At 50.8% G+C, this 11,055-nt stretch overlaps 2 protein-coding genes across 2 annotated transcripts; one reads left to right on the forward strand and one right to left on the reverse strand.

Annotated features, from left to right (window-relative positions):
- The first annotated feature begins 248 nt into the window (after positions 1–248).
- Ccdc153 (coiled-coil domain containing 153) lies at positions 249–5,677 on the forward strand. The gene is made up of 7 exons (XM_057768708.1): positions 249–273; positions 493–572; positions 1,079–1,144; positions 2,055–2,174; positions 2,604–2,696; positions 4,470–4,600; positions 5,466–5,677. The coding sequence occupies exons 2-7, from the start codon at positions 500–502 to the stop codon at positions 5,592–5,594; spliced, it is 612 nt and encodes a 203-aa protein (XP_057624691.1). The 5' UTR covers positions 249–273; positions 493–499; the 3' UTR covers positions 5,595–5,677.
- Positions 5,678–6,123: 446 nt separating this feature from the next.
- On the reverse strand, positions 6,124–10,641 carry Nherf4 (NHERF family PDZ scaffold protein 4). Its single transcript, XM_057768353.1, has 11 exons — positions 10,635–10,641; positions 10,442–10,475; positions 9,762–9,943; positions 9,235–9,446; positions 8,782–8,971; positions 8,556–8,692; positions 8,148–8,352; positions 7,726–7,922; positions 7,434–7,640; positions 7,107–7,307; positions 6,124–6,892 (listed from the first exon to the last, which is right to left on the reverse strand). Exons 1-11 carry the CDS (start codon positions 10,639–10,641, stop codon positions 6,863–6,865), a joined length of 1,602 nt encoding a protein of 533 aa, XP_057624336.1. The 3' UTR covers positions 6,124–6,862.
- Between the last annotated feature and the right edge of the window lie 414 nt (positions 10,642–11,055).

The following is an 11,055-nucleotide window of genomic DNA, read 5'->3' on the forward strand; positions in this document are numbered from 1 at the left end:
AGAAGCTATATAGAGGGTGTTTGTGTGAGCCGATTTAGCCCATCCTACCTGCCTATGAACACAGTGTTTCCCAGTTGCCCAGACAGCAGGCAGTCTCCAGAAAACCAACATCCCAGTTCTTGGTCCTGCCCCTCGGGGAAGTTTTTCACCCTGGATTGGCTCACAGGACCCAGGCTCCTCCCTAGGCTCAATCTGTCCAGGGACTCTCTTTGCTCTCCCCAAGGAGTGTCATTCCCCATGGAGACACCACACAAGCAAGAGAGGGTCCTGCAGGTAGGAAGGGAAAGAGTAAGCATGCTGGGGAGAGACTTCTTTACAAGAGCTGACTGCACCCACAGAATAATTCTCCCCCCTCTACAGCCCTGCCTGAGGTTCCCAGGAGGCTTCTAGAAAGTATAAGATACACTGAGAGACTAGAATTCTGACTGTCCTGAGACTCCCACCTCCATCTAGGAGTCAGGAGAGCCTCTCTGAATACAGACCCTCCCCCAGGACAGCAATGATGCCGCCTAAAACCAAAGGAAAGGGGAGAAAAACTGGGGCACAGAAGAAGAAAAAAAACTCAAGTCCTGGTGAGTCACAGTGTGTGTCCAGGACACAAAGGTCCTCAGGAGGAATCCAGACCTCTGGGCAACAAGATGAAGTGGCTTTGTTTTGGTTTTGTCTGTTGTCCTTTTGATACAGGGTCACTATGGGACCCAGGCTGACCTCAAACATATCCTTTGCCCAGTGTTCTTAATGCCAGGCTTACAGGCATTGCTGCCTCACTTGGCTAGGGCAAAGCTTTCTTGCCCTCATCTTCAGAGCCTCGAGTCCAGATTCCACAGGACTGAGGAACTGGAGAACGTCTTCCTCCCAAAGTCCTCCTGAAGCCCCTTCTAGCTCTTTGCCTTTGCCACATTTTGAGCACCTGCCATGCACACGGGAGCAAAGGGTCAGCTGTGACTTTGTCAGATTTTGCCACTGGGCGTCCCTCATCCTGAGACCTTCCTCCATCACGCAGGAAGTTCAGGTGTGGGAGGAAGGTGGGGTGGGACCAGAATCAGGATAACCTAAGACTATCATCTTGCCAAGACAGATGCGGGGGCTGAGGCCAAGCACAGGCTGGTGCTGCTGGAGAAGGAGCTGCTCCAGGACCACTTAGGTAAGAAATCTGAAGTCTCAGGAGACAGCAGAGATAGCCTGTCCTTGTCGGGGTTATCGTCGCTGTGATGAAGCACCATGACCAGATAAACTTGGGGAGGAAAAAGTTTATTTGGCTTAGTTTTCAAATCACTGTTTAATATTGAAGGAAGTCAGGATAGGAACTCAAACAGGGCAAGATCCTAGAGGCAGGAGCTGATGCAGAGACCATGGAGGGGTGCTGCTTACTAGCTTGCTTCACATGGCTTGTTCAGCCTGCTGTATAGAACCCAGGACCACCAGCCTAGGGGTGGCACCAGCCACAGTGGGCAGCCCCCCATTAATCACCAATTAAGAAGATGCTCTAAAGGCTTGCCTACAGCCTGATCTTATGGAGGCATTTTCCTCAGTTGAAGCTCCCTCTTCTCTGATGACTCTAGCTTATGTCAAGTTGACAATAAATTAGCCACCCAACACATGGCACGTGGGGCATTTCTGGGTTCTTGGGGAACTGGCAGTTTGAGCTATGTGCAGGGCTAAAGAAAGGTAGCCATTATGTGTTGGCAAAGATTGTGAGGAAAGGCAAGGCAGTGAAGACCAATGAAAGAAGCGATTCTCCCCCACCACACACCACACACACCCCACACTGGGAATGGAACCACTACCTCATACGTGATAGGTGAGTGGTCTACCATTGAGCTAACCCACAGCTCGGGGAAGCCATAGTCTTTTAGTAGCCAGAACTTGGAGGGAATATTGACTCCTTAGGAATGAAAACCCTATGGGTTTGGTGAGATGCAACTAATAAAGAGAATAAGAAGTTAACACCTGTCACCAAGTTCCCAGAGGTAAACATAGCTCATGGGGGCTATGGTGATTGACTCTGTGGGACCCACAATCAGCCCTGAGCATGGCTCTGATGCTGTTCATAGCGCTACAGAGGGATGAGACTCGCAGAGCCAAGGCTTCTGAAGATAGGCTGAAGCAGAGGTTGCAAGAGCTGGAAGCTGAACTGGAAAGGGCCCAAAGCGAAGGGAAGGCTGTATATGCAGGTATGATTTGACTGGCCATGGGGCAGGAGACAGGGGCATCGAAGAGGACAACCAAGAAAGTCGGGGAATTCAAGGAAGGGAAATGAAGAGGAATCCTAACTGCCATACCGAGTAGCTCCAGTCCCTGCGTAGGCAGGGTCCTGAGAACCAAAGACAGTTCCCTGGCAGAATGTGGATCACCACACCCTAGAATGTCTGATGCCGCACACTTGATAGATGTGTGAAACAGAATGTAGCTCACAGCTCTTTATCTTTACCTTTGGGGGTGACCGGGAAGAAGAGCCAGGGTCCCCCTCTTACACTGGTGTGGGGTGAGAGCTGGTTTCAAGGTCTCCCAAGTTTCTCAGTTCTGTTCCTTGATGGAGACTTTTCTCCATATGCAACCTCATTTCCTTTCTTCACGCCTCCATCCCTATGGCTCCTCTTCAGAGATGAACCGCCAGCGTCGGGCCCTGCAAGAGGAGTTGAGAACCCGAAGCAAGCATCTGGAAGAGGAAGTGAGAAGTCGGCAGAAACAGCTAGGTAGTCCCCATCACTCACCCTTTCTTTCCTAGGTTCCCTAACAAGACCTGGCATGGGAGAGTGGACTTAGAAAGTCCTTCTCCGGAGGTCTACAGTCTGCTGGTTGAATTTTAACTAGAGTCACCTTCACCCCAACTTTCCTCTGAACAGAGTTCAGTGACACAGTGACACAGACCTCTATGTTAGGGGCTGGATTTGGCCTCTAAGAGAGTTGACTCAGCTGTTAAGAGCACTCTTACAGAGAACCTGAACCAGCATCCTCACTGCGGCTCACAACCATCTGTAATCCCAACCCTAGGGCATCTAATGTCCTCTTCTGACCTTCACAGGCACCCGTGTGGTGTACGTGCATACACACAGGGAAAGCACTCACACACATAAAATAACAAAATAAATAACTCTAAAAAAAAGAAAAACTTTAAAACTCTCTAAGATAGAGGTAAAGGAAATGTAGGACTCTCACCCCATCTCCTCTTTGTCTAATCTCCCCAGGTCCAGCAGCTACCCCCCTTCATTGCCTTGTCTGTCCTAAGCAAAATGCATTTAATAGTTTAGATGGCTTTTACAACCAAACTACAGAAAACAATAGCCTTAATTTAATTCAGTATCTTTAAAGCTGAACACCTTGTAGAAGGCCTTAAATTACTACTTGTTAAATCAGTGAATTTACCAATCAGATGAGAAAACAGAGGTCAGAAGAGGGCATCAGATCCCCTGGAACTGGAGTTAAAGATGATTCTGAGCCACCATGTGGGTGCTGGGAATGAAACTGGGCCCTCTGCAAGAACAGCAGCCAGTGCTCTTGATCAGTGAGCCGTCGTTCCAGTCCCCTCCTGAGGTGGCCTTGAACTCAGTGATCCTCCAGCCTCTGTCTCCAGAGAGGAAGAACTGCAGGTGCGAGCTATCACACCCGAAATATCTCAGTGTCACTGTAAATGTTCAAGAGCTGCTTAGACAGGCCATGAATTCCATCTCCAGCCTTCTTTCGAATTAAAATTCAACATTTATTGAACACCTCCTATATTAGGTGTTTTGTCATGCATTTTCACATTTAAGGGTTCACAGAAAACAGGAGGAGCAAATATCATTTTCCCTCCAAAGATAAAGAAGGGGCTAGAGAGAGAGCTCAATGGTCATGAACACTGGCTGCTCTTCCTGAGGGCCTGACTTTGATTCCCAGAACCCACATGGTGACTCACAACCATTATACTTCCAGTTTCAGAGAATCCAATCCTATACCCTCTTCTGTCCTCCACAGGCACATGCATACACATACACATGGGGTAGGGTGGGGGCAAAATAATATTATTTTTAAAAAGCAAGATATAAAATTAAAAATAAATAAAAATATTTATAAAGATAATGAAACTGAACCATGTTAGTTGGTACAAGTCTATAATTCCAACCCTGGGAAACAGAGGGAAGAAGATCTGGAGTTCAAGGTTGTCCTTGACTACATGGAGAGTTTAAGGCCAGCCTGGGCTACATAAGACCCTGCCTTAAACAAAACAAAGTCAAACATTTAAGACATGGAGACCCAGAGATACTTGTCCCGTGCTGTATATGTGACAACCACCAGACTTTGGACCCATCTCCTATCTCAAAACCTCTACTCATTCTGCCCTACCTCAGTGAGTCCTTACAGTGACCTCAGGAAGGTTGATGATCCCGGAAGTCTGTAATGACCTTTGTCGAGGTACCCTTTTAGGTACCTTTGGATCTTGGTATAGTGTCACCATCCTGTCTTCTTTATCTTTCTGCCCTGCTCCCTAGAAACATGCCAAAGGGAGGCTAAGACAGCAAGGGAAGAGGCTGAGAAAGCCCTCAGAGAACAAGGTGAAACCCTGGCTCAGCTTCGTGCCCACGTGGCAAACATGGAGGCCACGTATGAGGAAATCTTGCATGTAAGTACCACTCCCTGGAGGCCATCTTCTCAGTATCCCAGAACCCTCCAATCCTATGGCCCCGACTGGTGAGATGACCCGCAACCTAAAGGAGCCATGCTCTATTCTAAGGGCAATCAGAAGACACAACCATTGACAGAGCCAGTGATTTGTAATTCCAGGACTTGGGTGGCTAAGACAGAAAGATTTTGAGTTCCAGGTCAACATTAGCTACAATGTGCTATGTCGCTGCTACATAGTGAGACCTAGACTCAAAATAATCAGGAGCTGCAGGTATAGGTCACTGGTGTGCACAGCCGTGGGTTCAATAACTGCGCAGAGGTGGGAGGAGGGAAATAGGAAGAGGACTGGGGACAAAGAGCAGGGAAGGAAAGGAGTGGCACTGTTCAGGAGACTGAGGCAGGAGGATCTTAGGTTCAAGGCCAACCTCGGTACAGAGTTCAAAGTCAGCCTAGGCAGTGTAGTAAGACTCTATCTCAAAATAAAAAGTGAAAAGAGGGATTGATGGACAGCTCAGTGGACAGGGTACTTGCCTAGCATGTGTGAGGCCTTAGATTCAATCCTGGGTGTTGAAAAGAGAGAGAGGGTAGGAGAGAGAGAACAATGGGAAGCTAAGCATGATTGTTCATGCTTGCAGTCCAGTGCTTGGGAACCTGAGGCAGGAGAATTCTGAGTTCAAAGCCATCCTGGTCTACAAAGCAAGGGTATCTTACAGAAGGAAGGAAGGGAGGGAGGGAGGGAGGGAGGGAGGGAGGGAAGGAGGGAAGGAGGGAGGGAAAGGAAGCCATTGGCAAAAAACTATTACCAAGCTGGGCAACTTTCACCCTTCCCTCACTTCCTGGGAATGAAAGCTGGGCGTTCACAGGGCAGCCTGGACTGTCTCTTGGCCAAGCTGAGAGCTGTCAAGCCTCAGTGGGATGCGGCTGCGCTGAGACTCCACACCAGGCACAAGGAGCAGCTACGTCAGTTTGGTCTCAACCCCCTGGATCTTTGAGGCCATTGGCCTCTAATCTCTGAGGCCTAGAAATAAAGCAACTTGATGTAGAATCCAACAGAACTGGATTGTGGCCTATACCATTAAGGAATGACTCTCATGGGGACACCTGTGTTCTGGGTTAACCCATTGCCCCACTGCCCTAAACACTGAGTGATAAAAAATGAACAATCCTCTAGGAGGCTGAAGAGATGGCTCAATAGTTAAGAATACTCACTGTTCTTCTGAAGGTCCTGAGTTCAATTCCCAGCACCCACATGGCAGCTCACAACTGTCTTATGCCCTCTTCTGGTGTGTAGATGTACGTGCAGACAAAGTATCCATATACATAAAATACATAAATAAATCTTTCATTTATTTTTTTTTCAAAAAAAAAAAAAAAGGCTGTGTGGTGGTGCACACCCTTAATCCCAACTTGGGAGAAAGAAGCAGGTGGGTCTCTGTGAGTTTGAGGCCAGCCTGGTCTGCAGAGAGAGACAGCCAGGACTGTTTCACAGAGAAACCCTGTCTCAAACTAGATCCCATTCCCTTAGGCCTGGAACACTTTTGGTTCCTTTAAACTACCTTGGTTTATCCTCACCAACAAAAACACAAAGCCAGATTTATATGGAAAGACTGCATATGTGTGCATATATATATTTACTCATTTATTTGGACAGTGGCATACTAAGGTGCTCATATGGAGGCTAGAGGACAACTTCCTGGAAATGGTTCTCTCCTTCTACCATGGGTTCTGGGGATCGAACTCAGGTTGTCAGGCTTAGCAGCAAGCCCCTTTACCAACTGAGTCATCTCACCAGCCCACTGGGAAAGACAGTAACAGGACATTACAGTGGCCAGGAACCAGCTCCAAGTTTCTAAGGTGTCCACAGAAGGAAAATATGGCTGATCTCCATATCCTCGTGCCGTATAACCCTAGAATCATAGCTAGCCTGAGTTCTCGGTGGCTTTGATGCTAAAAGGCTCCACAGCATCACTTTCTTGAGCAGAAATTCATATTTGCAGCACAGGTCCTCAAAACTTCTCCATAACATCCTGTGGAGACTTGGGCTCCCTCATGAGCCTGCCTGAGGTCTCTGCCTACGCCCCTCTGCTGGAGGTAGGCTCACGAGAATGGAAGAAGACCCTGGAAGTCCTGAGATCAGTGGTATCTGAATCCTCCAGCTCCTGCTTCCTGCTTGGAGAGACCATTCCTGGCTTCTGCCACCTCAGGGTGCAGAGCAAGGGTAGGAAAGCCACTAGGCAAATCTGTGCCAAGCAGGGGTATCCTATAGCAGCTCTGAGGGCAGCATCCAGTCCTACACAGAAAGGAAGAACAGAGTCAGTCTGGGACCAGAAGAGCTCATTTTCCTGCCCCAACATACTCGGACCGCTCAGAAATGGGACTTGCTTCAGGATCCTTCTGTCCCACCTCCTATGACCTACAGTTCCCTCTTGCACACCCCTCTCAGCTCTACCCAGCAACCCTCCTCTCTGCCCTTCTTATAGTTCTGTCTGTCTCTTTGATTTCACCTTTCCAGACTCCGAGGAGATCCAGGCTTCCAAGTCCTGCGGATCCCTAGCTGCCAGCTTCAAGCAGAGGGGTGGTTCTGCCTCAGTCAGTCGCTGAAGCCTATTCGGGTCGTTGTCTGCACCCACAGGATATCCATTCACCTCCAAAACTGCATCTCCCATTTGCAGCCCCGCGCGGGCAGCTGAGCCTCCTGGGGTCACCTGGCAGCGTGGGGGGGGGGGCACGGAAGCATTTGTCATGTGTTCTAAGGCGGGGCATGCAGGCAGGCAGAGGAAGGTAGGTGATAGATGATGGAAAGATTCCAAGGCACATGGGGCATCAGTCACCTGGGAAATGAAGAGACAAGGCCTACTGGCCACACAGCAGAGCTTGAATCCATAACCACCTCCAGGCCCAGGGTACAAGAAGCATTGGCGGGAGCCGACAGGGCTAGAAGGCTCAGCTGTATCTTCAGCTGCAAAGTCCTTGGTTTCTGCCAGAGAGGAGGCAGCATTCTCTGTGTTCTCCAAGAAGAGGAGGGGAGACAGTCGTACCTGGGGTGGGGGGCAGACAGAGCAAACCTGTGGCACTTGAGCCTTGCTCCATTCCCACCTGCCCCTAACCTTGTCACTTGCGCACCATGTTGAAGAAGCGGTCAGCCTCAGGATCGACGACAATGAGGGAGACGCGAGAGCCCTGGGCTCGGATCCTGGACACTGTCTCCTCATGGCACAGCCCATCCACGCTCTCCCCAGCCACAGCCACCAGGCGGTCCCCAGCCTTCATGCCAGCCTTGTCAGCTGGCAGTCCTGGGTCCACCTCCCATAAGAACTGCCCTAGGACACAGACACACGCTAGACATATGTGACATGGACATATCGCTGCTCCTCCCTGACGCGCCCCCATGCTCTCCCAGGGACTAACCCTGGAGTACACGAGAGAATGCCCCAGGGCTGTGGCTCAGACTGGGGCACCTCTCATGATCACTGAGAAGTGTGCAACTGGGTATGTATGACCATCCTAAGGCCCAGTTCCTACCCACCCTTAGGGCTGCCACTCACCGAGGCAACCGTCCAGGCCCTTCTCCTCCCGGAGCAGGAAGCCAAAGCCTTGAGGCCCTTTCTCTATGTTTAGACACCGGGGCTTGGTGGGCAGTGCCCAGCCCTCTGCCAGGGGCGCAGCGAGAGGCATTCCCAGTTGACGACACCGCTCCTCTACCTCCGGCGCTGCCACAAGCAGAGTCACCTGATCGCCACTCTGCCAAAGCTGTGGGGACCCAGCAAGAGTTTAAGCGCTGGCCATCAGCGTGGGAATGGAGAGGCAGATCCCCTCAGCACCCCCTCCCAGACCCAAGGAGGAGGACGGGCCTCTCACAAACTATAGAGAATAAAAGAGGGGCGGGCGACATAGACCGACCCTCAGGTCAGGAGGCGGGGTTCAGGTAGAAAGCCCCCCGCAGGAAGCCCTACCTTCCTACTGAGCTGGCTGGAAGTGAACTTCTCCACACTGACCCCATTCACTTCTAGCAGCCGGGCCCCAGGGGGCACCCCTGCCCTCTCAGCGGCTCCTCCGGAACTGAGAACCAGCCAGAAAGAACCCCGACATCCTAAAAGTGGACAAAGGAACTTCCAGCCTGCTGCATGCAGAGGCTGGGTTTCCCATCCCTGACTGTCCCATCTCGGGCCCTAAGCTCACCATGGGTGATGCTGAAGCCAAAACCACCTTCATCTTTTACTACATGGCACAACCGGGGCCTGACTGCCGATCCTAGGGTAGGACAAAGGAAGGCATCGCCCCCCTGCTGAGCGCGCACCACGTCATGCACGTGCTGTGCCAAGACTGTCAGCAATACCCGGGGACCGCTGGCCCGGATGTGGCGCACTACCTATGAAAGGACAAGGGAGTGAGAGAGGTTCGCCCCCGGTAAAGTCCCAGGACCCATTAGAACTTGTATTTTCACTGTAGAAACCAGCTCTGTAGGTGCCTTTATCAAATCTTTCTAGCTGGGCACCTCCAAGTCAATGGGTCTAGGGAGAGTGAGGCTTGGCCCATGCATTAGAGTGCCCAGGCAAAAGTCAGAATCCGCTTCCTCTCAGAAGTGCTATGGAATGTTCCTTCCTTCCACATGGAGTCCCTGGCCAGCCTCACCATGGCGTAGTCCTCATGGTCCACAATGTTATTGTTCACCGCTAAGATCCGGTCTCCTTCCCGGAGACCGTGGCGCTGGGCAGAGGAGCCTGGATCCACCCTGTACACCACATGGTCAGCCTTGCCCAGTTGGTACTGCAGATGGAACCCAAAGTTCTTCTGCTCCTCTCTGCTCAGCAGACAGAAGCGAGGCCGTTGCAGGTTCCAGGAATCTGGAGGAGGAGGTAAGTAGGTAGCCAGAAAGAAAGGAGGGGGGCACAGTTCAAGGACAGGACCATCAAATGAAGGGTAGCCTCTGCCTCCTGTCAGGACTGGGTGGCTTCCAGCCAGGGGGAGGCTGGGCTTTATAGCTGAATGGGTGCTGCGTGGGCCAGGTGACTAAAGCCAAGGGGGAGCTGCCCCCTCTGCCTCTGCTCAGTTGCTGATATCAGAGGGAGTCAGCTAGCGGTTACCAAGGAGACAGGAGGCTGTGTGGCACTGTAATGTCTCTAGGGAAAGGTAATCGTTGCCAGGGGTGAGGAGGTTACCAGACTGAGCCTGGTCTTCAGCCAGGGAGAGGACAGGATTGTCAATGCCCAGCCTTGGATTAAATTTAAACTTCCTGTAAGGAGGCAGGAGAGGCACGTAAGAGAAGTGTGTAGCTGGACTGGGGTCCCAGGTCCTTCTGGAGGTGCTGATGGACAACTGAGACCCTCCCCCTCCAATTCTTCTTCAACCCTCACCTACTTACAGAGTTAACATGGCCGTGTCTCGAAGATCTGCTGGACAAAGAGGGGTAAGAGTTGAGACATTCCTCCCCAAGATGGGACTTCCATGACAAAAACCTGAAAGGGCTTAGGAGAACCCCCAAACCCTCTTATTCTGCTCCACTATCTTCACACACAGGGCTGTTGATTCTCCTTTATTTCCCTTCCCAGTTCTTTGGCACATAAATCTAAGCCTATCAGCACAGGGTGTGGACCAGGAAAATAGGCACACACGCTCACTTCACTCCTCATTCGTTCTGTCTGTTTGCCTCAGAGCTACAAACCCCAATACCAAGTGTGTCCTAGACCCAAAGATTCCAAATCTGTCCCCTCTGCCGCTGCCCCAGAGTCCCCTTTCAAGGATATCTCCCCTCCTACCTGCAGTTGCCTCCATAGTCCGATCAGTGACCCAGGACTTAAGAGTAGGGACAAGGTTCATTATAACCAGCTGACCCTCCCACCTGCCCCCTCCTGAGTCACGCCTCCTTGAAGACGCTGCAAGGAAGCAATGGGGTAATGGTTAACAGCAAAGGGCCTTATTCTCTGGAAAGTGTGTGTCTACGTTTCTTCTGCCCTCAGTCCTGGGTCCTACCTTTCTCGACCGAGCCTCTAACTGACCCAGCTGTTCTTATGCCCAGAAAAAAAGTAGCTCACTGGTCATTGAAATTCCAAGCTGGGGGCAGTAAAAACAAAAAGGAGTTAGGAATGCTAAGGCCCAGCACGGACAACCTTAGCCCCGGGTCTTATACGCAGCCCCTCCAGCAACAAAATTATCTAAAGATATTGGTGCCTCTCCCTTTGGCTATCAGACTATTCAAATAGTGGATCCCAAAGAACTGGAATTTCTCCAGGATTCTTTTTTTTTTTTTTTTTTTTTTTTTGGTTTTTCGAGACAGGGTTTCTCTGTGGCTTTGGAGCCTGTCCCGGAACTAGCTCTGTAGACCAGGCTGGTCTCGAACTCACAGAGATCCACCTGCCTCTGCCTCCCGAGTGCTAGGATTAAAGGCGTGCGCCACCATCACCCGGCTATTTCTCCAGGATTCTGAAGCTGGGGAAAGAAAAAAGACAAAGCCCT

This window comes from Chionomys nivalis, chromosome 4 (assembly GCF_950005125.1).
Source record: "Chionomys nivalis chromosome 4, mChiNiv1.1, whole genome shotgun sequence".
Lineage (NCBI taxonomy): Eukaryota > Metazoa > Chordata > Mammalia > Rodentia > Cricetidae > Chionomys > Chionomys nivalis.